Source organism: Apus apus, chromosome 27 (assembly GCF_020740795.1).
Source record: "Apus apus isolate bApuApu2 chromosome 27, bApuApu2.pri.cur, whole genome shotgun sequence".
In the NCBI taxonomy this organism is placed as follows: Eukaryota; Metazoa; Chordata; class Aves; order Apodiformes; family Apodidae; genus Apus; species Apus apus.
This window is the reverse complement of record NC_067308.1, coordinates 1,480,604-1,508,340: the sequence shown is the minus strand read 5'-3', so window position 1 is coordinate 1,508,340 and position 27,737 is coordinate 1,480,604. Positions and strand designations below refer to the sequence as shown.

Below are 27,737 nucleotides of genomic sequence, written 5' to 3'. Positions count from 1 at the left end.
ACCCCTGCCCCAGCCTGCAAGGGTTGAGGGGTCCCAGACACCCCCGCCCCAGCCTGCAAGGGATGGGGGTCCCGGACACCCTCCGCCCCAGCCTGCAAGGGTTGGGGGGTCCCAGACACCCCCGCCCCAGCCTGCACGGGTTGGGGGGTCCCAGGCACCCCCTGCCCCAGCCTGCAAGGGTTGGGGGGTCCTGGACAGCCCTGCCCCAGCCTGCAAGGGTGGGGGGTCCCGGGCACCCCCTGCCCCAGCCTGCAAGGGTTGGGGGTCCCGGGCACCCCCTGCCCCAGCCTGCAAGGGTTGGGGGTCCCAGGCACCCCCTGCCCCAGCCTGCCCAGGGCTCTTGTGCTGCGGGGACACCAAGTGAAGCAGGAATGTGCCCTGGGGGCCAAGGAGGCCGGTGGAATCGTGGGGTGCAGGAAGAGGAGCAGGGCAGGGGGTTCTCCTGCCCCGGGGAGGCCACGTCTGGAGCTGAGCCCAGTCCTGGGCTGCCCAGGTGAGGAGCTGCTGGAGGAGCCCAGCGCGGGGCTGGGAGGGTGAGGAGGGCACTGGGGCAGCTCTTGGGAGGAAAGGCTGAGAGACCTGGGGCTGCTCAGCCTGGGGAGGAGGCTGAGAGGGATCTTCTCAGTGCTGGGGGGTGTCTGCAGGGTGGGGGCAGGGATCATGGCAGGGTTGAGTTGGAAGGGACCTTCAAGCCCAGCAGGTTCCAACCTCCCACCAGCCCAGGCTGCACAAGCCCCGTCCAGCCCAGCCCTGAGGATGGGCCAGACTCTTCCCAGAGGTGCCCAGAGACAGGAGGAGGCACGAGGGGCACCCAGAGGAGCACGGGAAGTTCCACCTGAACACGAGGGCAAACTTCTCTCCTGGGAGGGCGGCAGAGCCCTGGGCCAGGCTGCCCAGAGAGGCTGTGGAGGCTCCTCTGGAGACATTTCCAACCCAGCTGGATGTGACCCTGTGCAAGCTGCCCTGGGGGGACCTGCTCTGGCAGGGGGGTTGGACCAGATGATCTCCTGAGGTGCCTCCCAGCCCCACCATGCTGTGATGCCCTGATCACAAATGGCCTGTCCCTGCAGCAAGAGAACAAACCATCCTCAATCCAGCATCTACAGGCTCCTACTGGCTTCAGAACGGGTGAAAAGCTGGTCCTGGGGAAAGGAACCCAGAACCAAGGGGTGGCTTCCCAGCCTGCAGAGCCTGACCAGGATGTGCCACAAACCAGGGGGGTTCAGCAGAGCAAATAAATTGTCCTTCTGCCTGAAAATGTGCATCTGGCTGCACAACCCCCTGCTCTGTGAGCTCTGACTTTCCCACCTGCCACGTTCCTCAGCCACCCCAGCCCTGCTCAGCTCTCTGGCTGCTGCAGCCTGAGCCCACCCCAAATGTTTTGGGAACAAACTGCCTTGTGCTCATCCCGGGGCTCATCAGTGCCCGTGGGAACGTGAGGAAGGCCTGAGGGACAGATGGGAAGTGGGGTTTTCCCCCCCCTGCTCTCTTGAAATGGGCTTGATAAAAAGGAAATGCAGAGGACTTAAATAAACACACGTGATGTTGTCACAACCGTTCTGTGCCTGTGTGTGGTGGCACCAAGGGACTCCCAGGACCAGGGAATGGCTGGTGGGGGCTGTGGGAGCCCTCGGGGGTCCCGGTGGCCCTGACACGTTGAGCACAGGGAGCCCCAGAGATGGGGCAGCCACAGGGAGGGCCCTTGATGGCAGCTCCCTCAGACCCAGCCCCTCTCGGCAGCGCAGGGCGACACTGAACCCCCCTGACCAGTGTGGCCCTCGTGCTTTAAGCCAACCCTGTCCTGGGCTGTCACCAGCAGCGTGAGCAGCAGGGCCAGGGAGGGGATTGTCCCCTCTGCTCTGCTCTGGGGAGACCCCCTGGAGAGCTGGGAACAGCTCTGGGGTCTCCAACATAACAAGGACATGGAGCTGTTATAGAGAGTCCAAAGGAGGCCACGGAGATGCTGGGAGGGCTGGAGCAGCTCTGGAGCCAGGCTGGGAGAGTTGGGGTGTTGAGCCTGGAGAGGAGAAGGCTCCAGGGAGAGCTTAGAGCAGCTTCCAGTGCCTGAAGGGGCTCCAGGAAAGCTGGGGAGGGGCTTGGGACAAGGGCAGGGAGGGCTGGGATGAGGGGGAGAGATGAAAACTGGGAGAGGGAGCTGGAGGTTGGAGATGAGGAGGGAATTCTGGGCTGTGAGGGTGGGTTGACCCTGGCCCCGGCTGCCCAGGGCAGCTGTGTCTCCCCCCCCTGGGGGCTCAGGCCCAGGCCCAGGCGGGGCCGCACCCCCGCACGTTCCCGCTCTCCCCACAGACGCTCTCGCGAGCTCAGCCCGGCCCCGCCGCCATGTTCGCCCGCGCGCTGCGCTCCCGCCGCCGAGTCTCGCGAGAGCGGCGCGGGGCAGGGGCAGCCATGGCGGCCGCGCGGGGCCGGGGCCCGGGGCGAGCGGGGCGGCCCGGCCGGGGCTGCCGGGGCTGAGCGGCCCGGGCCGGCCCGGCCCTGCTGACAGCGGCAGCCATGAGCCAGGGCGGCGGGGCCACCGGCGAGAGCGGCGAGCCGGAGGCCAAGGTGCTGCACACCAAGCGGTTGTACCGGTGAGGAGAAGGGGGCACGGCGGGAGGGGGGCGAGGAGAGGCCGGGGGAGGTGAGGGGAGCGGGGGGAGGAGGCGGAGGGGCCCCGGGGGGCTCCGGGGGGTGCTGGGGGGGCGACAGGAGGTGGGGCGGGGTGCGAAGGCGGCCGGAGGGGGAGACTGGGGGGTCCCGGGGGAAGGGGGTGGGAAGCGGGGGAGCTTGGGGGGAGCGGGAGCGGAGGAGGGAGAGGGGCAGGATCCGGGGGAGTTGGGGGGCGCCAGGGGTGAAGGGAACTGGAGGGGGGAGGCGAACCCGGAGGACGTTGGGGAGGGTCGTGGCGAAGGGGGTCGGGGGAATTCAGGGAAGGTTGAAGGGCGGGAGATGGGGGATGAGGCCAGGGAAGGGTTAGGGGGGCTGGGGAGGGAGCGGGTGGAATCGGGGGGACACGGGGGAAGCCTGGGGAAGGGAGGAATCCCGAGGAGACGGGAAGGAACCAGGGGGAACGGAATTGGAGGGGTATTCGGGAAAGATGCAGGGAGAAGCAGGGGAAGGAGATTTAGGGAAGATTGGGGAAAACAGGGGAAGGGGGGTGGTGGAATGTAGGGAAGATTGAGGTGAAGAAAATGAGTGGGGAAACGGGGGAAGTGGGCAGTGCTGAGGGAAAGGAGAAAGGAGGAGATTTAGGGAAGAGTAGGGGGAAGGGGGGTGTGTGGGATCCAGAGGAGATGAGCAATACATGGCGGGGGGGGCACTGGTGAAAAGAGGTTTGGGGGATCCAGGGGAGATGAGTCAAACCAGACAGTGGGGGAAGGAGTTGTGGGGGATCCAGGAGATGTGAGAAGCATGGAGAGGTGGGGGGAGGAAGGGGATACAGGGAAAGGGGGCATGGAGCACCCAGGGAGATGGGTCAGGATGTGGGGGGGTGGGGGAAGGAGTTATGTGGGATTCAGGGATGTGGGGTAGGAGTTGCTGGGGGCTGAGGGAGGAAGAAGGTGTAGAAATGCAGAGGGATAAGGGCAAGATGTGGGGAGCATCCAGGGAGAGGAGGCTGGAGAGGAGGTCCCTGCCAGTAGAGAGGGATTAGATGGGAAGGGCTGGAAAAGAGGGTGTGATGAGCAGGAGAGGAAGGCTGCAGATCTTTCCACTAAAACACTCCCTGAGACTCCACTTTCACTTACATCTCTGCACTGGGCAGTGGAAATAGCACCAGAAGACAAGATTCAGGGAATAATGGTGTCCTTGGCCAGCCCAGCAGGGATGAGGGGCTTTGCTGCCACCAAAGCCTGCCCTGCAGCAGCCTGCCCTCTGTTCTGCTGGTGACTTGTTTTGTCAGTGTGGCCCAGAAGTTGCCCCCTCCTGTCTCAGTTTCTCCATCAGTACAGGAGGTTCATTGTGGAGTTTCAGCAGCAACAGTTTTGGTTTCAAAGATGAGCGAAATGGTGAAGGCAAGAGGTGGATTTTATATCGGGGTCTGTTTTGTTTTTGTCTTGGTGACACTGGGCACCATTTCATCTGGTGGAACCTCACTGCCCTCCTCTACAGCAGGGCAAGTCTGAGAAATCCAGCAAGATCCATGCCTAAAAATCCAGAGCAGGTTTGAGTGGTAGTTCCTGCCCTGTTGTGCTTCATTTGAGCACGTTCCCTGCACGTTGGAGTTCCAGGAGGTGCATTTCTTTTCTTCCTGGCAAGGTCCCTGGTGAAGCAGAGTGGCTGGGATCCCCAAGGTGTGGGCTGTGCTGGGGCTGCCCCCAGGGCTGTGCAGCTCTGGCTGCTGTCACACTGAGGTGGCTTCTGATCTTCCCACATCTCTGTGGGAATGGCTGTGTGGCCACTCAGCAAGAGATGGACAGGCTGGAGAGCTGGGCAAAGAGGAACCTCATGAGGTTCAGCAAGAATAAGTGTAAAGTCCTGCACCTGGGGAGGAAGAAGAACATGGACCAGGACAGGTTAGAAAGCAGCCCCATGGACCTTGGGGTCCTGGTGGACAACAAGTGATCCATGGGACAGCAGTGTGCCCTCCTGGCCAAGAGAGCCAATGGTGTCTTGGGGTGCATCAAGAACAGTGTGGCCAGCAGGTCAAGGGAGGTTCTCCTCCCCCTCTGCTCTGCCCTGGGGAGACACATCTGGAGCAGTGTCCAGTTCTGGGCTGCCCAGTTCCAGAAGGAAAGGGATTTACTGGAAAGTGTCCAATGCAGGCTACAAGGATGATGAAGGGGCTGGAACATCTGTCATATGAGGAGAGGCTGAGAGACCTGGGGCTGTTCAGTCTGGAGAAGAGAAGACTGAGAGGGGACCTGATGAATGTCTATCAATATCTGCAGGGGGGTGTCAAGAATGGGCCAGTCTCTGTTCAGTGGTGCCTGTGACAGGACGAGGGGAAACCAAGTGACAACACAGGAAGTTCCACCTCAAGATGAGGAGAAACTTCTTTGCTGTGAGGGTGAGGGAGCCCTGGGACAGGCTGCCCAGAGAGGCTGGGGAGTCTCCTTCTCTGGGGACTTTCAAGATTCATCTGGATGTGTTCCTGTGGGATCTGCCCTGGGTGTTCCTGCTGCAGCAGGGGGGTTGGACTGATGATCTCCAGAGGTCCCTTCCAACCCCCACCATCCTGTGATCTCCTGGTAGTTGAGCTGGTGCAGTGTCCCACCTTGCCCACTGCCACCTGAGGTGTGGACAGGATGGGAGAGGATGTGTCTGCCCCTGCTTGTTGAAACCACCCTTCTCATGGTTTAAGTTGTGATTTATTTCTGGTCCCAGGGGAGTGGGACTGTGTGTCAGCCCACCTGACAAGTGGTACCTCAGTGTCCCTCTGGAGCTCACTAGTGACCATCCTTTGACCAGGCATGGGATTGGTCACCAAGGCAAGGAAGCTGTTGTTTTCTGATACATTTTGATGTGTGGTTGCTTTATAGCACTTGAACAGCAGAAGAAAACCAGACTCCTGTAGAGATGGTTCTTTTAGCTGGACGTGTTGTGATTTTAGTGCAGGATTTAGGTTGGACATTAGGAAAAAGTTCTTTACTGTGAGGGTGGTGGGTCACTGGAACAGGTTGCCTAGAGGCCCCAGCCCTGGAGACATTCGAGGTCAGGCTTGATGGGGCTCTGAGCAACCTGGTCTAGTTGGAGATGTCCCTGCTTATTGTAGGGGATTGGACTAGATGACCTTTAGAGGTCCTTCCCAACCCAAGACATTCTGTGATTCTATGATTTATAATCTTAGCAGTGGCCACAGGTTTTCTTGCTGTACATCTGGCAGCTCTGAGCAGTCTCTTGTCAGTTGTTTTCTGTTCCAGCCTGAAGCTCAGGTGGATGGAGCAGTGACCTCCAGAAAGCACGTTGGACATTGTGTGAGGGCTGACTGTCCCTGGAAACTTTGGGCCATGGGATTAGGGGATGTCTTTGAATCCCAGATGTCTGGCTGGCACAGTCCCAGCTCTAAACTGTGCTCACATGGGGTCAGCTCAGGCTCTGCTGGTGGGACCTGCAGGATTTGAGCTCAGGTCTCCCCTGTCCTTGGTGAATTCATTGGCCATTGGAGTGTCCTGTTGGAGATGCCCATTGCTGGACATAGGATGATTTTCCATCTCTTCCATTCAAGTCTTTCTGGGCTGATAATCCCTAAATTTCACCTCAGAATGTGGCAACTGGATTATCCTGGGTGCTGTTCTACAGTGTGTGTGTTAGTATGGGGAGACTGGATGGGTTTTGCAGGTCACTTTTCTGGATTCATGAGCTCACTGGCTTTGTGTTTCTATTCTGGTTCTGGGCAGTATTATTTGTGGACTGACACATGCCAGAATCCAAATGAATGGCAGCAGTTCCTCTCCCTGGGGAATATCTCACTCCTCAGAGATGGTCACTCTTAGTAATGTATTAAAGAGAGAAAGGCCAAGTAATTCTCCCTGCTGTCTTGCCCCATCCCAGAATGTTAAGGAAGGTGATAGATGGGTGGCTGAAGAGGACTTTGTGTTGGACCATTTCCACCCTGCTTGGCATGAGGTGCTGTGCTTGGTTCTTTTAATAGCCTGGCATCTGACTTGCCTCCTCTGGGCTTCTGCTGGGCTGTCTGCAAGCAACGTTTAGACCCAGCAGATCCAAAAACAGGCACCGGGACAAAATTTGGCCTCTTTAACTGCTGAGCAAAATTCAGCCCGTGCTCTTGAGCCTCCTAAGGCACAAATGCTAAATGACATTTTAACCAGAGCATGGTCTGTAGCACCTGTGCTGATGTTTCCTAACATTTTGGAAGGGAAGTCGAATCCTGCACCTTTCTTGCCCCTCTGTGTCCCCTTTCCTCACCACTGAGGACACAGGATCCTTGCAGGTCATCCCAGACTGTCACAGGTGGTTCTTCAGTCCTGCCTCTGCCTCTCCCAGCCACACCATGGAGCTGGTGCTGATGAGAAGACATGTTACGTGGGCTCTTCCTTCTGCTGGGTGGCTCAGGAACCCACAGTCTAGGAGAGCAACCTCACTGCTCTCAGCTCACCAGCCCCCCGTGCCTTCCTGAGCCCCTGCGAAGGAGCAGAAGCAACAAGTGTTTTCCTGTGCCCATCCCTGACTGCTGTGGGAAATCAGGTTGTGTGGGAGAGGCCCCTTGGGGGTCCCTCCTACCCCCTGGGGTCCCTCCCACCCCCTGCTCAATTGGAAGGTGAGATACCTTCCAGTGTCCCTACTTGGGCAGTCCCTGGAAGGAGACTTTTCCATACTTCACATTTGGCATTTGATTCCTGGTCCATGTGAGAAGGTTTTACTTAAGTGCTTGATCACATTTCTTCCCCACTGATCCCGTCGGCAGCCAAAGAACTGTCTGTTTGCCACTGGGAGAGGAGCTTCTGGCAACTGCTTTTTGAGTAACTCCTTTCCCCTCATGGGTGTCATGCTGCTCGGGGTCAGGACACATTTCTGACCCTGCTGAACTTGGAAGGATTCTCAGCTGAGGTTTTGTGGGCTGTTTTTTTTAGATATTAAAAAAATAGGGACTTGTTTAACGTGTGAGGTACTAAGCAGTGAGAGAAACCAGACCATGTGCTGTGAAGGAATCTGAAATGAGTGAGTGGCAGGAGAAGAAGTCAGAGTTGAGGGCCTGAAGGAGAGGGGAGCACTGCAGCAGTGAGGGCAGGAGCTGGGGGAGCCAGTCCAGAGAGGCCACAGAGATGATCTAGGGCTGGAGCAGCTCTGCTCTGGAGCCAGGCTGGGAGAGTTGGGGTGTTGAGCCTGGAGAGGAGAAGGCTCCAGGGAGAGCTTAGAGCAGCTTCCAGTGCCTGAAGGGGCTCCAGGAAAGCTGGGGAGGGGCTTGGGACAAGGGCAGGGAGGGATGGGATGAGGGGGAGGGATGAAAACTGGGAGAGGGAGATTGAGGTTGGACATGAGGAGGGAATTCTTGGGCTGGTGGGAGGTGTCCCTGCCTATGCAGGGAGGTTGGAACTAGATGAGTTTGAAGGTCCCTTCCAACCCAAACTGTTTCATGATTCTATGATGGCAGGAATAGGTAGGTGAGGGTTCCTTGACTCATTTGGACACAGGCATTTACCCCTGTCTGACATCTGGCCCTAGGGTCTGACCATGTCCCTGATGCTGGGCTTGGCTGCTGTAGTCATCATGAAATCATTTCCCTCCCTGGGGGATCAGTGGCATGAGCCCCCTCAGACACCAGCAGCTGCTGATGTGCTGTCCCCTGAACCTGGTTTTACAGCTATTTTGAAGATGCAGAGACCACCTATTTTGGGACTAGAGCATCATAGTTTTCCTGTACTTCTCTCTGGGAATCAAATGAATCAGCAGTTCCCCTTTCTTCTGGTCACCTTTCTGCACAGGAAACAAATCTGTTCCCTCTGAGCCACTGGTCACTTCCTCCTGAGGGTCTGAGAGGGGCAGTCACAGGACATTAAGTACAGGTTGCAGGGAGGATGTGTTTTATTGCCTGCTGCTTTTTGGAGATCTGTTTTGGGGTAACTAAACGTGGATGTGGGGCTTGTTGGGTTTTTTCCACTGTCCTTTCCTCCCTCCCCCATACCAGTGTGTTCTGAGCTGGGATCAGTGCTTCAGATTTACTGCCTTTTACCTGCAAATCAAAAAAGCATTTGACTCTCTTGCCTTGTTTGCTGTTGGGAGTGTTGGGTTGGTAGAGTTTGCAAAGGACCTTCAGGCTATGTGGAGATGGGAGTGAGATGTGGCTGTGGGTATCAAGGTTAGTCACAGGCTGCCCAGAGAGGTTGTGGAGTCTCCTTTTCTGGAGACTTTCAGAACCCATCTGGATGTGTTCCTGTGTGATCTGCTCCAGGTGTTGCTGCTGCAGCAGGGGGTTGGACTCGATGATCTGCAGAGGTCCCTTCCACCCCTGTGATTCTATGATTCTCTGTGTGATTCTTCCTCTGTTTGTTTTTTTTTTTTTCTTCGTGATTATTAGGAAGAAGTTGGTTCAGTTCTGGTGGTTTGGTCTCCCAAGCCATTGTGTGAGACAGTCCTGTTCCCTGCCCTTCTCCTGTCAGGTTCTGTGGTTTGCTGAAAACAAACAAGATTTCCAGTTACCCTTGGGTGGAAGGATGTCTGTGACATGGGATGAGATGGGACTTTTTGAGCCTCTGAATGTTCTGGGCTTTTTCCAGGGAGGTTCCTTTAGGTGTGGTGGGTTGGTGGAAGGAGGTTTGCTGTGCTAGTAGGGGGCTGGTGCATGAAACCATCAGTTACTTCACAGTAATATCAGTAGTTTCCAGAGAAGTGCTGGTGGTTTCAGCCTCCTGGGCAGATGGTTTGACACACAGTCTTGCTGGCAAATGACACACGAGTTCCCTGTGTTCATCCTGACATCCCTTTGTGCCCGTGTGTGACAGGAAGGTTCAGTCAGAGTGTTGTGCCTTGAGTGGGATGGGTTTGCAGGAGGTGGAGGTCTCAGGGAGGGGAGCTCCTTCTGTATCAACAAAGTGCCTTGGTTGTCTTCAACTTCCTGTTCAAACAGGGGCAGGCTCAACATGGGATGAGCCTTTATCATCATCATCATATCATCGTGGAATGGTTTGGCTTGGAAGGGATCATCTGGATCCAGCCCCCTGCATGGGCAGGGACACCTCCCACCAGCCCAGGCTGCTCCAAGCCCCATCCAACCTGCCCTTCAACACTGCCAGGGATGGGGACCTTAAAGATCATCTAGTGGATCATCCAGGTGGTCTTTAAGGTCTCTTCCAACCCAAACCACTCCATGATCTAAACTTCATTTAGATCCAACCCCCTGCATGGGCAGGGATACCTCCCACCAGATCAGGTTGCTCACACCTCAGTGAAGGTTTTAGAAGAAGCGAGGACTGATGGACACGTGGTTGATGGGCAGAACAAGTGCCTGTGGAGGTTGGTGGCTAACAGCTGGGGATGGCTTGGAGGATGTGTTTCTTAGAGGAACATGGAGAGTCAACAGCTGGGAGAAGTTCACTTCAGGAGTCAGTTTATTACCCTGACAAACTGGCTTAGCCAAGGCAGGGCTGGAGAGATGACCTCCCTTGGTAGGAAGGGTTTAACGTGGCTGCTCAATCGAGCTGTCCAGGAGGTGGTGGTGAGGGCAGTGTCTGTCAGGCTGGTGCTGCTCTCAGGCCCTGGGCTTCTGTCACTGCAACATCCAGAGCCCCAGGCCCCATTGTTCACAGCTACAAACTCTGGAGTGCTCCAGGTTTTACACACATGGTGCTTCCTCCTCCAGGAGGAGCCTCCTGGGCACTGATCCACAGCAGGACTTTTTTCCATGACTCAAGAGGTTTTGGAGGTTGCTTGGTCTGTCTTCTAGAGGCTTTCAGGGGAAAAAAACTTGTCACAAATTTCAGATTTTAGGCTGGTTTTAAGTGTCTCTGTTACCTGTCACTGGGAGGTCCTTAAGGGCTTTAATCAGTGAACAACTCTAATGAAAATCAGGATGTTTTGGCACATGAGGACAATGTGAGTTGCTTTATTTCACAGCCAAGTTGGTGTTCTCACCAGGCATTGGTGGAGGTGGGACTCTTGCCCTATCAAAACCCCTCAAAAACCAACAGCAGTTGTTAGAAGTCAATCAAATGTTTAATGACAGACTTTAAAATATTTAAATTAATCAGAATGTAGGTCTGGATGGATTAAACTGCTGAGGTTAAAAGTTGCTAATGTTTCCAAAGACATTTCTGATGTTGCCACCACAGAAATAACTGACATTTTTACCAGACATGCAGTGGTAACTGGTGATTAAGCAGCTGATTTGCAGCAAAATCATGACAGTGTAAGCAACTCTGCTTTTTTTTATGTTCTTTCCATAAGCTTTTAAAATAAAGTGCAAAAAGGAAATCAATTAATATAGCATGGGGGAGTAATGGAGCTTGGTAGTAATGGAATTAACTGGGCTAGTGTGGTGCAGGCCTCCCAGACCTCGTGAAACAATCCCAGAGAACCTGTTCTTCTGAAGCTCTTCTTTCTGTCTTGCCCTGCAGAGCAGTGGTGGAGGCTGTTCATCGACTGGATCTCATCCTTGGGAACAAGGCAGCGTATCAAGAAGTGTTCAAGCCCGAGAACATCAGCTTGAGGAACAAGTAAGTTGGGCAGGACACTTAGTTTTTAGATTTGGCTGGGGGAAACCATCTTAGACTTATGGCATGGTTTGGGTTGGGAGGGAGGGACCTTAAAGATCACCTAGATCCAACCCTCTGCACTGGCAGGGACACCTCCCACCAGCCCAGGCTGCTCCAAGCCCCATCCAACCTGCCCTTCAACACTGCCAGGGATGGGGCAGCCACAGCTTCCCTGGGCAACCTGGGCCAGGGTCTCCCCACCCTTACAGCACCGAATTTCTTCCTAAGATCTCATCTCCATCTCCCTCTTCCAGTTTTCATCCATCCCCCTCATCCCATCCCTCCCTGCCCTTGTCCCAAGCCCCTCCCCAGCTTTCCTGGAGCCCCTTCAGGCACTGGAAGCTGCTCTAAGCTCTCCCTGGAGCCTTCTCCTCTCCAGGCTCAACACCCCAACTCTCCCAGCCTGGCTCCAGAGCTGCTCCAGCCCTCCCATCATCTCCGGGGCCTCCTCTGGACTCTCTCCAGCAGCTCCATGTCCTCCCTGTGTTGGGGACCCCAGAGCTGTTCCCAGCCCTGCAGGGGGTCTCCCCAGAGCAGAGCAGAGGGGACAATCCCCTCCCTGGCCCTGCTGCTCACGCTGCTGGTGACAGCCCAGGACACGGGGGGTTTCTGGGCTCCAGCACATGGTGCTGCCTCATGTTGAGCTTCTCCAGCCCCAGCACCCCCAAGTCCTTCTCCTTGACTGCTCCATCCATTCCCAGCAGCCTGGCTTTGTGCTTGGGATTGCTCCACGTGGAGGTTCTGAACATGCAGTTTCTCGGTGTATTTGATTTGTAGGACACCTGTTGACCTGGGATCTCTCCAGGTTTTTGAAGCAGAGTCTGGATTTCAGGTCTGAACAGCACCTGACCATACAGCCCATAGCTGGTGGCTTTCTTGGGTGTCCTTGTTATACAAATAAATCATCTTCATGTCAGCCAGTGCCTTCCATGTAATTATCTCTAAAAAACTGGATGATGAAGAAACTTAACATGCACCTGAAATCTTTCATCACATTCAGGGGGTGCCTGGCAGGGATGATTTCTCTTACTCATTTTTTTGAGCTGTCAAGACAACTCCTGACATGACTGTGTTTCTGTCCCATCACCGGAGGGTCTAGCCTGTCCATCATCATGAACTCAGGTTTTTCTCTTCCATGTTTCTGTGGTGGCACCTCAACTTGGAGCTAACTTGTGAACTCTCTGCTCTCTGTCCAGGCTGCGGGAGCTCTGTGTGAAGCTGATGTTCTTGCACCCAGTGGACTATGGAAGAAAAGCAGAAGAGTTGCTCTGGAGGAAAGTTTACTATGAAGTTATCCAGCTCATTAAAACCAATAAAAAGGCAGGTATCTATGGCTCTGGCATGAGAAAGTCTCTGGCTGTGCAGTGGATGAGCCCAAGTTAAAAAGTTCATTTGCTTGGAGAAGTTGTGGTCTGAACATGGGGCAGGAAGGCAGAGACTCCAGAGTTTTGCTCTTGGAGCTGACATAGACCTTCTGTCTAGCTGTGGGCAGGTAAGTTTTAGTGGTCTGCTGAGAGAGCTGCCATTGGGGGGGATATTTCTACATAATTTGCTTCATTTTTGTCTTCAAAAGAGAGAGATCTCCATGTAGCATGATGGCCTGAAGAGGCTTTGTCAGAGCAGGTTGTTTTTCCTGGAGTTGGAAATACTCAGACTGTTCACACTTGTGTTTTCTGGTGCCACAAACCCTCTCCTGATGATCTGATTGTCTGAGCACTGTTGAGCTGCTCTCACCAGACACCTTGATTTTAGTTCCTTGTGGTTGCACCAAGTGTTTCTCCTTCTTGGTCTCGACCCTTAGTAAATTACAACATGGTTGAGCAAGAGGAGGTGCAGAACTGTGCCAACCTATTCCAGCTGAGCTACCCACTCTCTTACTTCATCCTTGGTGTGGCTGGGGTGGCTAAAACCTGCCCCAGGCTGCAGTAACTGACTCTGCTCTCTCCCCTCTCCAGCACATCCACAGTCGGAGCACCCTGGAGTGTGCGTACCGGACCCACCTGGTTGCTGGGATAGGGTTCTACCAGCACCTGCTCCTCTACATCCAGTCCCACTACCAGCTGGAGCTGCAGTGCTGCATCGACTGGACACACGTCACGGACCCACTCATCGGTCAGTGCTCCCTGTGCTGGGCTGAAGGCAAGGCCAGAACCCCAGACAGGTGGATTCTCCTTGCTTGGTTTCAGCATTCGAGGGGTTATCTTTTTTCTTCTTCTGATTAGGCAGTTACCTGTTAAGAACAGACTGTCCTGCTCACTTTTTATAGAATCATGGAATGGTTTGAGTTGGAAGGACCTTAAGGATCATCCAGATCCAACCCCCTGCATGGGCAGGGACACCTCCCACCAGCCCAGGCTGCTCCAAGCCCCATCCAACCTGCCCTTCAACACTGCCAGGGATGGGGCAGCCACAGCTTCCCTGGGCAACCTGGGCCAGGCTCTCCCCACCCTCACACTCCAGAATTCCCTCGTCATCTCCAACCTCCAGCTCCCTCTCCCAGTTTTGATCCATTCCCCCTCATCCCATCCCTCCCTGCCCTTGTCCCAAGCCCCTCCCCAGCTTTCCTGGAGCCCCTTCAGGCACTGGAAGCTGCTCTAAGCTCTCCCTGGAGCCTTCTCCTCTCCAGGCTCAACACCCCAACTCTCCCAGCCTGGCTCCTCATAGGACACTCACTGTCCATGGCACTGTTTGGTTGGATTTTTTTAATACTAACCTAGGGCAGAAATAAGAGTTTCTAACAGGAAGAAAATGCTGTTAGAAAATTCTTTAGTGAGTGTTTGGTGATGGCAGATTTTTATTGAAAATTGTAGAGCACTTCTGGCAGCACCCAGTGTTTAAAAGAGCTTAATTAAGGCAGCCAGATGGGCCATTGGGGGAATAGGTTCTTGAAATCAACAGATTTTTGTCAGGACATCCTAGTTACTTGATGTAAGATGTTGTTCCTGCTCTTGGTGCCCCTTGTGTCTCTGCTCCTGGCATGTTCTTCCTGCCTGTGTGTTTGAAACTGCAATTGAATCTTGGATTAAGAACAGGAGGAAGCTCCTGTAAGGTGTGTTTGCTCTCCCAGGTGACCACCCCTGTGTGTGCCCTTCCATGCAGGGTGATCTGAGGTATCTCATCTACTGGGGGAGGAGCCAGGCTGGGAGAGTTGGGGTGTTGAGCCTGGAGAGGAGAAGGCTCCAGGGAGACCTTAGAGCAGCTTCCAGTGCCTGAAGGGGCTCCAGGAAAGCTGGGGAGGGGCTTGGGACAAGGGCAGGGAGGGATGGGATGAGGGGGAGGGATGAAAAGTGGGAGAGGGAGCTGGAGGTTGGAGATGAGGAGGGAATTCTGGAGTGTGAGGGTGGGGAGAGCCTGGCCCAGGCTGGGGCTGCCCCATCCCTGGCAGTGTTGAAGGGCAGGTTGGATGGGGCTTGGAGCAGCCTGGGCTGGTGGGAGGTGTCCCTGCCCATGCAGGGGTTTGGATCTGGATGAGCTTTAAGGTCCCTCCAACCCAAACCAGTCTGGGAAGAATAAGAGCTTTTCCAGTCATGGAGCAGCTCAAGGCTGCACATTCACATCGTCTGGTACTTTGTAGTAGTTTGTTCACATCTACTTCTGGGCTGTATCTGTCGTCTCAAGGCACAGTTTTCTGTCCAGGTGAGACATGGAGCCTCTGTGTGTTTTGTGAACTGGATTAGCAAGGGTTTAATTGACATTGTTAGAGGTGGCAGGGAGGAGAGGGGCAGAAGCTGAAGAAGTCAGTGTCTCAGAAAGCTGTAGCTGCTGGTCTCCTGTTGGTAGTTCTGGGAGATGTTGTGTCATGATTAGCTTCAAAATGTCAGCTGCAAAGGCAGATGTTCCTGGCAGCTGTTGTGTTGAGAAGAATTATTAAATTCTGAAAGTGCACATTCCAGATGGGTTTGTACCCTGTGGTGTGTGATCACATTTGGAAGGCTCCCCTGCCTCAGGTTTCTTAATGTGTTTGGGCTCTAATTAAAAGGATGCAGCAGATGAGTCTGTCACTGGGTGAGAGGGATGGCTGGGAAAGATGGATGTGTAAGGATCCCAGGTGAGCTACAAATGTGAACACAACTTGGTGGTGATGTAAGTGTGAGCAGGAGGATTCAAAGCAAAAAAGAAAGGGGGGGACAGGCCTGGCAGTGTGTGTGGACACAGGATTGAAGGCCACGTGTGATGTAGCTCATGTGCCTGGTCAGTAAGGAGGAACCATTCCTCCCTGGTCACTTCAGCCTCCAGGTTTCACTTCCATCCTTTTAAACTTCACCAAGAGAGAAGCAAACCAGACTGGTCTGAAAAAACCTTCCTTTGGGATTCCTGCCTGAGAGAATTTTTCTCCTGCAGAACTTTGAAGACCTTGGCAGCAGGAAGGCTGAACCCAGCCTGAGGGCATGGCACTGCTCTGCCTGGTGGCAGGGCAGGTGCTGCAGAGGGGACACCTGGGCAGGGTGGCTGTTACCTCTGGATCCCTGGCTGGAGCCTGGCCCTCTGGCTGGGGAGGAGGTGCAGATGGGGAGATGGGAAGCAGGGCCTTGCCAGCTGAAGTCCCTCCCAGGAACTGAGTCATGTTTGATGGCTCAAGTTAGTTCAGACCAGCTGGCTGGAGACTTCCCCTACTGCTTTTCACACTTTCTGCTGCTGGAATTGCTGCTTTTTGGTGTTTGTGTTTGGTTTTTTTTTGTGTAAGTTCAGTATAGAATAGAGCACACTGGGCTGTTCCAGTTGGAAGGAACCTACAGTGGTGATCTAGTCCCACTGCCTGACCACTTCAGGGCTGACCAGCAGTTCAAGCATGTTATTAAGGGCATTGTCCAAAGGCCTCTTAACCACTGACAGGCTTGGGGCATTGACCAGCTCTCTAGGAAGCCCATTCCAGGGTGTGACCACCCTCTCAGTGAAGAAATGCTTCCCAATGTCCAGTCTAAAGCTCCCTTGCTGCAGCTTTGAACCATTCCCACATGGCCTATCACTGGATCCCAGGGAGAGGAGATCAGCACCCCTCTCTCCACATCCCCTCTTTGGGAAGCTGACAGTGATCAATGACATCACCCCTCAGCCAAACTAGAGAAGCCCAAAGGCCTCAGCTGCTCCTCACAGGATGTTCCTCCCAGCCCTTCACCACCTCCTCTGGATGCAGAGAGGCAGTTCTTCCCCACTGCAGCTGCCCTGTCTGCAGCACAGCTTTGCTGTCCCAATTTTCATTTGGTTTTTACTTCCCTTCCTCCTTTTTTTTGGTCCTAAATCTAGATCCTAGCTTTGAGACAATGAGTTTGGTCCCATCTTCCAAGTCAGGGAGGGCAGGTCCACCCTGTGTACTGCCCAGGTCCCAGTGTGCTCAGACTTTGTCCTGGCTCCCAGGGGATTGCACAGGCTCCCATCCAAAGGCCTCATTAGCCTTGCTAACAAAGTCAGTCTCTCAACAGGCCTTCTCAGCTGGTGCTCCACACCATGTTACGTGCTCACGTGGCTAGTAGGCAGGAATTGGCCTTTGTCCTCTCCTCTGAGCACAAATGGAGCCAGCTCTGTGGCACATCTGGCAGGCAAAGCCTGAGTGGCAGGCACTGAGCAGGGGCTGGCAGTGATGCAGTGACAGGCACTGCCCCTGGTCAGCAGGGAAGGGCAGTGGGGGAGCATCAGTGTCTACATTTTCTAGACTTATTTTCCACCTTTTAACAAGAAATTGCACCAGGGGAGGTGTAGAGGAGGTTGGAGCCAGGGGGGTCGGGCTCTGCTCCCCAGGAACAAGTGATGGCACAAGAGGAAAGGGCCTCAAGGTGCCCAGGGGAGGTTGAGGTTGGATCTTGGGAACAATTCCTTCCTGGGAAGGGTTGTCAGGCCCTGGCCCAGGCTGCCCAGGATGGAGTCCCCATCCCTGGAGGGGTTTCCAAGAGATGGTGCTGAGGGACATGGGGCAGTGGTGGCCTTGGCAGGGCTGGGGGAATGGTTGGACTTGGGTGATCCTGAGGGTTCTTTCCAACCAAAATGATTCTGTGGTTGTGTGGAACCCGTGCTGGTCTGTAGAGCAGCACAGGCTGCACCCAGCAGTGTGGTGTGACCTTGGGAAGGGTTGGGTGTCTCGGGCAGGGGTGGTGGCTGCTCATGGGTCTCTCCAGCAGCCTTTACCCAACCCTGTGTGTGTGATTCCCTGTTTCTCCTATAGGCTGCAAGAAACCTGTGTCTGCATCAGAGAAGGAGATGGAGTGGGCCCAGATGGCATGTCACAGATGTCTGGTGTATCTGGGAGATTTAGGTAAGAACATCCACACCTTTCAGGGCAGCCTTTAATACATGAAAAAGATGGTACCTGGGCCCTGCTGAGTCCATTGTTGTTAGTCACAGTGACCTGCAGGCCCTGATTTCCCTCAGACACATTTGTCAGTGACTGGTATAGGCTGAAATCCTTGTGGAAAACTGAACCAAAAGCTTTGGTTTTGGGCAAGTAGCTGAGGTGTTCCAACCTCCCTGCTCTGAGCAGGGACACCTCCCACCAGGCCAGGCTGCACAAGCCTCATCCAACCTGGTCTTGAACACCTCCAGGGATGGAGCAGCCACAACCTCCCTGGGCAACCTGTTCCAGCACCTTCCTACCCTCAAGGGGAAGAATTTCTTCCTGATGTCCAACCTAAATCTCCCCTCTTTCAGTTTAAAACCATCACCCCTTGTCCTGTCACTGCCCTCTGGTGACAAGTCCCTCCCCAGCTTTCCTGAAGCCCCTTCAGGCACTGGAAGCTGCTCTAAGGTCTCCCTGGAGCCTTCTCTTCTCCAGGCTCAACATCCCAACCCTCCCACTCTCTCCAGCAGCTCCGTGTCCTCCCTGTGTTGGGGACCCCAGAGCTGTTCCCAGCCCTGCAGGGGGTCTCCCCAGAGCAGAGCAGAGGGGACAATCCCCTCCCTGGCCCTGCTGGTCACTCTTCTCTTGGTGCAGCCCAGGACACAACTGGTCCTCTGGCTTCCAGCACAAACTGGTGGCTCATGTTGAGCTTGATTGTGATCATGTGGGATTGAAGGCAGGGAGAGAACATGAAGCTGTGTGGAAAGCAGGTGTTTGGAGTGTGGCACTGGGAAATGTGCCTGACATGCAGCCCTCACCAGGCTCCTGAGAGCTGTTTGGGGTTACCATTGTACATGATTGACCTGGAGATGGAATGACTTGCCTGGCTGTGGGAGAGAAGTGTGCTCAACTCTTCACAGTGTTCTCCCTTAGGGTTCCCAACGTGCCTTCTCTTGTCCAAAAAACCATTAATATATGTTAAATAGGGTCCATTTGAGCCACAGGCAGGAATTTGATAAGGTCATAGAATCAGAGGGGTTGGAAGGGACCTCTGCAAATCAGAGTCCAACCCCCCTTGCTGCAGCAGGAACACCCAGGGCAGATCCCACAGGAACACATCCAGATGGGTCTTGAAAGTCCCTGGAGAAGGAGACTCCCCAGCCTCTCTGGGCAGCCTGTCCCAGGGCTCCCTCACCTTCACAGCAAAGAAGTTTCTCCTCATCTTGAGGTGGAACTTCCTGTGTTGTCACTTGGTTTCCCCTCATCCTGTCACAGGCACCACTGAACAGAGACTGGCCCATTCTTGACACCCCCCTGCAGATATTGATAGACATTCATCAGGTCCCCTCTCAGTCTTCTCTTCTCCAGACTGAACAGCCCCAGGTCTCTCAGCCCCTCCTCATATGACAGATGTTCCAGGTCAGCTACTTGCTGTAGGTTTCACACTCTGCTGTAGTAGAAAATGTTCTGTTTGAGGTACTGGAAAATGGAGCACAGCTCTGAGTTATTTCCAGGATAAATGATGTGGGGCAGAAGAATTCCTTCCCTTTGCTTCCATCCTGCCACAAGTGCTGAGGGCCCCTCCCCTTTGCTTGGAGGGCTCGTGCTGTGCAGAACATGCAGTGAAAGCACCTCAGCTGGGCCTGGCAAACACTGGGCCTTGCTGCCTTTTGCCAAGAGCAGTTCTTGGATGGGACGTCTTGGCTTGGTCAGAATTGTGGTGGTTTCATTCTCTAGGGAAACTGTGCAGAAGGGAAGGGAAGGCCCTGCTCTCTGACAGGCAGTGTGGGGTTGGTTTCTTTCAGCTCGTTACCAGAACGAACTGGCCGGGGTGGACACGGAGCTGCTGGCCGAGCGCTTCTACTATCAAGCCCTTTCTGTTGCCCCACAAATTGGTGAGTGACTTAACATGGACTTTCAGTTGTTAAAATCATGTTGCTGCAACCTAAAAGCAAGACTCTGTGCATACTGCCCTGGTCAAGTTTATATCCTGCTGCTGAGAGAGGAGTGGTTTTATCCTCTGGTTTAAATTACTTCTTTCTTTGAGAATCATGGAATCATAGAATCATGGAATGGTTTGGGTTGGAAGGGACCCTAAAGCTCATCCAGTCCCACCCCCTGCACAGGCAGGGACACCTCCCACCAGCCCAGGCTGCTCCAAGCCCCATCCAACCTGCCCTTCAGCACTGCCAGGGATGGGGCAGCCACAGCTTCCCTGGGCAACCTGGCCCAGGCTCTCCCCACCCTCACACTCCACAATTCCCTCCTCATCTCCAACCTCCAGCTCCCTCTCCCAGTTTTCATCCCTCCCCCTCATCCCATCCCTCCCTGCCCTTGTCCCAAGCCCCTCCCCAGCTTTCCTGGAGCCCCTTCAGGCACTGGAAGCTGCTCTAAGCTCTCCCTGGAGCCTTCTCCTCTCCAGGCTCAACACCCCAACTCTCCCAGCCTGGCTCCAGAGCAGAGCTGCTCCAGCCCAAGGATCATCTTCTTGACCTCCTCTGGACAAGGCAAAGGTGCTCTTTGCCAGTGACCTCAGCTTGCTCATCTGATAAGCCCTGAGAAGCTCAGACTTCCCCAGCTGTGCAGAAGTGCCTGTCTGGCCCGGGGACGCCCCAGGTGTCCATTGCCAGCAGCAGAACATTCTTGGTCTTCTCCCTGTTTTTTCCCCCTGCTAAAATAACCCTTACGTGTTGTTTCCTCCTTCAGAAGTGACTGCTGGATGAGAACATGTTGTGCCAAGAGTTGAGGGCCTGTCTTATCTTAAAAAGTGATTCCAGAAAAATGTTTTCTCTGAGTTGTTTGATAGGCTGATCCCAGATACCAGTCAGTGGCAAAAAATGATTGACCACAGTGAGCTGGGACAGCTCAAATGCTGATAAGGTGATGTCCATGTCCAGAGGAACACAGAGTCATGGCATTATTAATAGGGAAGAGGAGGCATTGTTTGCTCTGCTTTTTTATGCAAAGAACTGCCAGGAAGGTGGGGAGGATCTAAAAGCACAATAAAGCAGGAAAAATCCTGGCTGGTGAAAGGATTGGCTGGTCCAGACCTTTGTACTGCAGCTTTACTGCTGTTTGTGTCTTGTTAATTCCCTCTGGGGTGGAAATGGGAGAGGGAAAGGATCTGTTCTCTAGCACTGGAGACCTGATAGTGAGTTCCATTGTCCCTCTCTGCTGCCAGGCATGCCCTTCAACCAGCTGGGGACACTGGCAGGGAGCAAATACTACAACGTGGAGGCCACCTACTGCTACCTGCGCTGGTGAGTGTCTGGGAGGATCTTGGCTTTCTGGGCAGGTTACTGGTGCACTCTGGTTGCTGGTGCCAGGGTCTTCTCCCCTCTGCTTTGGGCTTGTGACTGTTCCTGGGGAGTTCCAGGGGAGGGGGAAGAGAAGTGGGTTAATTGTCACCCTTGACCAGGATTGGTGATAAAGAGCCTTGGTCAAACCAAACCATAGCATTTCATGAGGTGGTTTGGGTTGGAAGGAACTTTCAAGATCATCTAGATCCAACCCCTTGCATGGGCAGGGACACCTCCCACCAGACCTGGTTGCTCAAGGCCCTATCCAGCCTGGCCTTTTAGACCTCCAGGGATGGGGCAGCCACAACCTCCCTGGGCAACCTGAGCCAGGGTCTCACCACCCTCACAAGAAAGAACTTTTTCCTACCTGAATGTCCCACCTGAATCTCCCCTCTTTAAGCTTCAGACCATTGCCCCTTGTCCTCTCACATGCTCAACCAACAGCACCAGGTCCCTGTCCTCATGGTTAGTTACATGCCTGAATAACTTTCTAGTGAATTAAAGCCATAAAATGTGAATGACCTTGTGGCCAAGTTTTGATGTGTTCTGCTCTGGTCTCTCAGCATCCAGTCTGAAGTGTCCTTTGAAGGTGCCTTCGGGAACCTGAAGCGGTTGTATGACAAGGCAGCCAAAATGTATCACCAGCTGAAGAAGTGTGAGACCAGGAGGTTGTCTCCAAGCAAGAAAAGGTAAGAGGGAAAAGACAAGGAGAGCGAGGCAGGCTGAGGGTTTGCAGTGGCACCAGGGTCATCCTCTGGGTGGAGAGTAGTGTCTTCCTGGGAAGTGGGAACAGGCAAGTGGCTGATGCGAGGCAGGTCCCAGAGTCTGGAGAGCCCCAGTCTAGATCCCATTCTTGATCTCTCAGGTTGTAATTTCAGGAGAAAACGTAGAGTTGGAGGAAAGAAATTTTCTCACACTCCCCCAGTTCTGGTGACTGTTCCTCAGGGTTGAGGCATGTTGGTGAAAGTTAGAAGTGTATAAGCTGTCTTTTTTCCCTTCAGTTTCATCAACTGACACCTGATTTGCCTGTTGATAGAGCTCCTCATTCTAGTGCTCCTCTGTGACATGGTACCTGCTTCACAGTGTTTTCTTCTCAATCTTTTTAGAGGCAAAGACATTAAGAGGTTGCTGGTGAGCTTTATGTACCTGCAGAGTCTTTTGCAGCCAAAGAGCAGGTAAGGTTACAGCAAATTTGATCTTCTTTTGGTCACTCACAGTAGCAGGCACTGGGACTTGGAAGGGACTGTTCCCTGTAGGATAACAGTGCCTGTGCTGAGGCTTTCTGCCAAAAGGTTCCAGACTTCAGTCTTCAAACCTCGCAGGGAGAGTGAGGAAGGTTGTCTTCAAAGCAGGTTGAAATACCAAAGGGTTGAATTCCCCCTCCCTGGAAGTGTCCGTGGGCAGGTTGGATGGGGCTTGGAGCAGCCTGGACTGGTGGGAGGTGTCCCTGCCCATGCAGGGGGATTGGATCTAGATGATCTTGAAGGTCCCTCCAACCCAAACCATTCCATGATTCTATACTTGGTGATTCTGGCTAAATCAAGGCAGTGGATGTAGAAGTCCTGAGCCTCAGAGCTCCCCTCCGTGCTGCTCTGTGCCTTTGGTGTTTCCCTGTCCTGCTCAGCCAGCAGATGCTTTTCCTAGCAAGCAGGGGGGTTGGGCTGGGGGGACAGCAAAGAGCCCCTGGCTGTAGGGGTGCTGGGCTGCTCATTGCACTTGAAAATCTGGAACCAAATACCTGTTGAAAGAAACAAACAGAGCAACCTGTTAATGTGAGAATAAATGGAAAGCTTTGTGGTTTGTTTTTTTTTGTCTTCTTGGATTTTGTGTCTGCTGGGAGGTTTCCAGGTGGTTGTAAATTAACCTCTTACTGCTTGGAACAGAGCAAATGTTTAAAGGGCTTATACACAGGCAGCAGTTAAACTCATCAGGGAATGGCTGAGGTTGGAAGGGACTTTCTAGGGGGCCAGTTTTCCCTCAGAACCAGGTCCACTCTGAAGGCAGAACAAGGTTGCTCAGAGCCTCATTCAGAGGAGTTTTGAATGGATCTAGGGACAGATTCCACACCTCTCTGGTCCCCCTTCCACTGTTCAGCCACCTTCATTGTGGATTTTGCTGTGCACCACTGAGGAGGGTCTGTGTCACCACCTCTTTGACAGCTGGAAACAGAAGATTGTTCCCCCTGAGCCTTCCCTCTTTCAGGCTGAACAAACTCCATTCTTTTTGCCTTTTCTTGTGCATCATGTTCTCTCTTCCCCTTGGCACTTCTCTGCTGGACTAAGCTCAGTTTGTCTTTTTGTTTATTTGGGTTTTTTTGTGCTGAGGACCCCAGGGCTGGATGCAGAGCTCCAGATGCCATCCTGTGAGTGCAGGGATCATTTTCTTGCTGGCTGTGCCCTTGCTAATGCAACTCAGAATGGGATTAGCTTTCAGATACTGACTTCAGTATAAGTGGAACTCCAAGACTCATTTAATACCAGCTTAACACATATTTAATGCAGAAGAAAATTGGGAATTACTTCCATTTCCCAAGCTTGTTGCCCCCTGAAAAGGATTTGCTGGCTGTTCTGCAGACTGGTTTCTTCTGTAACTAAGAGACTCCTGTAGCCCATTGTACTGGATATTCTGGGTGCTTCCTTTGAAGAAACTGAAACCTCTAGGGGTTTTTGGAATATTCTCACTGGGCTGTGAGTTGGAGACATGGGAGGGAGGAGGAGAACTTGAGACCCCAGGTTGTGTGCTGCAGTGTCCTCTAAGTGAGCAGCAGATCTGAAACTTCTGCTGCCTTTAGCACTGCTGCCTAGTGCTATAGGATCTGGTTCAATTTCCATGCAGACATTGCCAGGAGCTTGAGTCACAGGGTGGTCAGGGTGGGAAGGGACCCCTGGAGATCATCTAGTCCAGCCCCTTGCTGGAGCAGGATCCCCTGCAGTAGATCCCACAGGAACACGGCCAGAAGGGTTTGGAATGTCTGCAGAGAATGAGACTCCATATTATGTATTGAATAATGATTGTTGTTTATTTTTTCCTCATGTTAAGCTCTCTGGATTCTGAGCTGACATCCCTCTGCCAGTCAGTGCTGGAGGACTTCAACCTGTGCTTGTTCTACCTGCCCTCTCCTCCTAACCTGAGTTCCACGAGTGAAGATGAAGAGGAGTATGAGAGTGGCTACTCCTTCCTTCCTGATCTCCTCATCTTCCGCATGGTGATCATCTGCCTTATGAGTGTCCACAGCCTCAAGAGGGCAGGTAACCATTCTATTCAGGAATTGTGAAGTGTGCCCAGGTGGCCCAGAAGGCCAACACCATCCTGGCCTGCATCAGGAACAGTGTGACCAGCAGGACCAGGGAGGTGATCCTGCCCCTTGGCCTTGGTGAGGCTGCACCTCGAGCACTGAGGGCAGGTTTGGGCACCACAGGATAGGAAGGACATGGAGGTGCTGGAGAGGGGGCAGAGAAGGGCAACTGGGCTGATGAGGGGTCTGGAGAACAGGTCTGATGAGGAGAGGCTGAGTGAGCTGGGGTGTTCAGCCTGGAGAAGAGGAGGCTGAGGGGAGACCTCACTGCTCTCCACAACTACCTGAGAGGAGGTTGTGGTGAGGTGGGTGTTGGGCTCTTATCCCTGGTGACCAGTGATGGGGTCAAGCTGCACCAGGGGAGGATATGAGGAATCATATCGTCATATCTTCATATTTTTCCTCATATCCACCAGGGGAGGATATGAGGAAAAATCTCTTCCCAGAAAGAGCTGTGAGGCCTTGGAACAGGCTGCCCAGGGAGGTGGTGGAGGCACCATCCCTGGAGGTGTTCAAAAAAAGGGGTAGATGTGGTGTTTCATGAGATGGCTTAGTGGTTGGGGTAGGGTGGATGGTTGGACTCAATGATCTTGAAGGTCTTTCCCAACCTTGATAATTCTATGATTCTATGAATTAATGCTCAGCAGTCTAGTTAGGCTGCAGATGGGATAACTGGCCTTCCTTGCCTGGCCTCTGGTTGGTCTCCTCGTCCTCACGGCGCGTGTCCCTGCAGGTTCCAAGCAGTACAGCGCGGCCATCGCCTTCACCCTGGCCCTCTTCTCCCACCTCATCAACCACGTCAACATTCGCCTGCAGGCAGAGCTAGAGGAGGGGGAAAATCCAGTTCCAGCCTTTCAGAGTGATGGCACAGGTAAGAGCACTGGGTCCAGTCCTTTCCAACGTATTTATTGATGACCTGGATGAAGGGACAGTGTCCCCTCAGCAGATTGATGATACAAAACTGGGAGGGTGGTGACACCCCAGCAGGCTGTGCTGCCATCCAGCATGACCTGGGTGGGAAGAAACCTCATGGAGTTCAACAAGGGCAAGTGTAGAGTTCTGCATCTGGGCAGGAATAGCCCCATGGATCAGTACAGGCTGGGGCTGACCTGCTGGGGAGCAGCTCTGGGGAGAAGGACCTCGGGGTCCTGGTGCACAACAGGCTGATCAAGAGCCAGCCACGTGCCCTGGTGGCCAAGAGGGCCAGTGCCACCCTGGGGGGCATCAAGAAGAGTGTGGCCAGCAGGTCAAGGGAGGTTCTTCCACTCTGCTCTGCCCTGGTGAGGCCTCACCTGGAGAACTGAGTCCAGTTCTGGACTCCCCAGTTCAAGGACAAGGAACTACTGGAGAGAGTCCAGCACAGGGACATGAGGGTGATGAAGGGCCTGGAGCATCTGCCCTGTGAGGAAAGGCTGGGAGAGCTGGGGCTGTTCAGCCTGGAGAAAAGGAGCCTGAAGGGAGGGTATAATAAACTCAGTATGTCCAGGGGGTGTCAGGAGGGTGGGACCAGGCTCCTCTCAGCAGTGCCCAGTGACAGGACAAGGGGCAATGGGCACAAACTGGAGCACAGGAGGGTCAAGTTAAACAGAAGGAGAAACTTCTTTCCTGTGAAGGTGACAGAGCCCTGGACAGGCTGCCCAGGGAGGCTGTGGAGTCTCCTTCTCTGGAGACATTCCCAACCCAGCTGGATGTGTTCCTGTGGGATCTACTGTAGGTGATCCTGCTCAGGCAGGGAGGTTGGACTAGGTGATCTCCAAGGGTCCCTTCCAACCCTCTGTGGTTCTGTGAGGAGAACAGAGGCAACACACCCTGGGTCTTCCCCGTTTTACTCTTCCTAAATCTCCTGGGCCTGTTGGGTAGTGTAGTCCCTGAGTGGTCTTAGAGACATTGTGGTCTTTGACTGCTGGGCTGGAATCCACACAGAAGGATGATCTGCTGATTCAGTCTCCACTTAGACATTCTCTGTGAGTGTCAGAATCACCACAGGATGAAAATATTGCTTTCCCTGCTGCAAGGAGTGATCTTTGTGTCTCTTGACAGCTCATTCATCATGTGTTTACCCTAATCTCTGCTCCTTGTTTTCTGTCTCTATTTGCTGTTACTTACTGGACTCTTTTCTCCTCCACTGAGCTGATCTTGGGTGAACCACCTGGTTAGGGAGGACACCTCATCTCTGCTCAGACAAAACCAGATCTTTAGTTTCCAGGGGATCCTGTTGAGCAGAGAAAAAAATCTGCTGCATCTTTTCCCCACAAACAGTTGATTTGTGTTATTTCACGGAACTCAAAGAGCTTTCCTGGTCAAAAGCAGCACTGAACCACTCCTCCCTCCCCTGGGTGGGTTTTGAAGCTGTTGGGGTGACACAGGGCAGCTCAGCCTGGTTCCAGGGTGGAGTGGCTGGTTTAGTCAAGCTGCCTTGCCCTGCCTGCTGGAGCACTTGGCTCTCAGACTGTAGAAAGGTGAGGAAAAGATTGAAGGTTCAACTGTGTATTTCATGCTGATCTGGCAGCTTTCAGTGCTGGGGCTGCCTGGTAATGGAGCAGCCCAGCTTGGGCAGTTGGGATCCAGGCTTTCCAAGTCTTTCTGGGTGTCTTCTAGGAAGCAAGTCCTTCTTCTGAGGTTGCCACCACTTGTTCCCTGGTTCAAGACACTAACAGAAGTGGTGGCTGAAATTTGCCCTCCTGGTTCCCCAGGCTCACGAGAGCTTGTGTGTGTGGCACACGGGGACTTTCTTAACTCGTGGTCTCATTTGAAATGCCTGCAGATGACCAGGAGCCAAGGGAGCCACTGAACTCGATTGAGAAGGAAGCTGAAGCTGACCTGGCCAATCATCAGCCCAGCGAGGAGCAGCGGAAGAACGACTGCAAGAAGAGCAAGAAATACTCTCGTCTCTCCTGTTTGCGGCGCCGCCGCCACCCCCAGAAGGTGGATGAGAGTGACCTGAGCGAGGGCTTTGACTCTGACTCCAGCCAGGGCTCCATAAAGGGCAGTGATGGCTCAGAGAGTGGCTCTGAGAAGAGTGACGAGGAGGGAGAAGCTGCTTTTGATGTGGAGACGGACTCTGACATGAACAGCCAGGAATCTCGCTCCGACTTGGAGGACATGGAGGATGAGCCGGGCGAGGAGGGAAGCGGCCGAGGCAAAAGTGGGCCCGAAGAGGCCTTAAAAAACTGTGTGGATGGCAGTGGGCTGGGGGACTCCAAAAGCCTGAGCAGCTCTAAAATGGAGGCTCCAGATCCAGCAGTGAATGGGCCTGTTTCCCTGAGCGCTAATGACGCCAGTATAGCCAGTAACCTCCAGGCCATGTCCACCCAGCTGTTCCAGACCAAACGCTGCTTTCGCTTGGCTCCCACTTTCAGCAACATCCTTCTGAAACCAAACAGTGAACCCTCTGCCTTGAAGGATGGACTAGAAAGCAAGCCATGTGTCAATGGAGATCTGGAGAAGCCCAGCTTGGCAGAACAAGGTAAGGATCAGTGACCTTGTTCAGAATATCTGTCCTAGTTCTGTGTAGAAAGCTGCAAGCTGTAGCAGTCTGCTTAGATCCTGCCCTTCTCATGGTGCCAATTCTTCAACCAGGTTTGTAGGAGCAGGTTGCCCAAGTACTGGACAGATCTTGGGTTGGTGTTTCCTAAGGGGTGAGTTTTACTGCTATCCAGGAATACATGCACTGAGCAAAGGAAACACCTGCCAGGGTTATCTGTTGTCATAGAATCATGGAATGGTTC

General features: G+C 53.7%; 2 protein-coding genes across 3 annotated transcripts in view; one reads left to right on the top strand and one right to left on the bottom strand.

Moving 5' to 3' along the window:
• TMEM79 (transmembrane protein 79) overlaps nt 1–1,407 on the bottom strand; it is a 4,912-nt gene extending 3,505 nt beyond the window's left edge. The window contains exon 1 of the mRNA XM_051641237.1: nt 1,372–1,407. Within this exon, the coding sequence (XP_051497197.1) occupies nt 1,372–1,407 (36 nt within the window). The remainder of the gene's footprint in view (nt 1–1,371) is intronic.
• A 986-nt stretch (nt 1,408–2,393) lies between these two features.
• The window catches only part of SMG5 (SMG5 nonsense mediated mRNA decay factor), a 39,190-nt gene continuing 13,846 nt past the window's right edge, over nt 2,394–27,737 (top strand). The window contains exons 1-12 of one of the 2 annotated variants that reach the window (XM_051640991.1): nt 2,394–2,588; nt 11,010–11,108; nt 12,344–12,467; nt 13,103–13,259; nt 17,305–17,394; nt 19,221–19,310; nt 20,597–20,675; nt 21,278–21,403; nt 21,821–21,889; nt 23,754–23,962; nt 24,743–24,880; nt 26,774–27,475. In XM_051640991.1, coding sequence (XP_051496951.1) covers nt 2,512–2,588; nt 11,010–11,108; nt 12,344–12,467; nt 13,103–13,259; nt 17,305–17,394; nt 19,221–19,310; nt 20,597–20,675; nt 21,278–21,403; nt 21,821–21,889; nt 23,754–23,962; nt 24,743–24,880; nt 26,774–27,475 — 1,960 coding nt within the window. In that variant the 5' untranslated portion in view covers nt 2,394–2,511. Of the gene's footprint in view, nt 2,589–11,009; nt 11,109–12,343; nt 12,468–13,102; nt 13,260–14,636; nt 14,784–17,304; nt 17,395–19,220; nt 19,311–20,596; nt 20,676–21,277; nt 21,404–21,820; nt 21,890–23,753; nt 23,963–24,742; nt 24,881–26,773; nt 27,476–27,737 lie in introns of those variants that run through there. The other variant, XM_051640992.1, reaches the window with a different exon arrangement.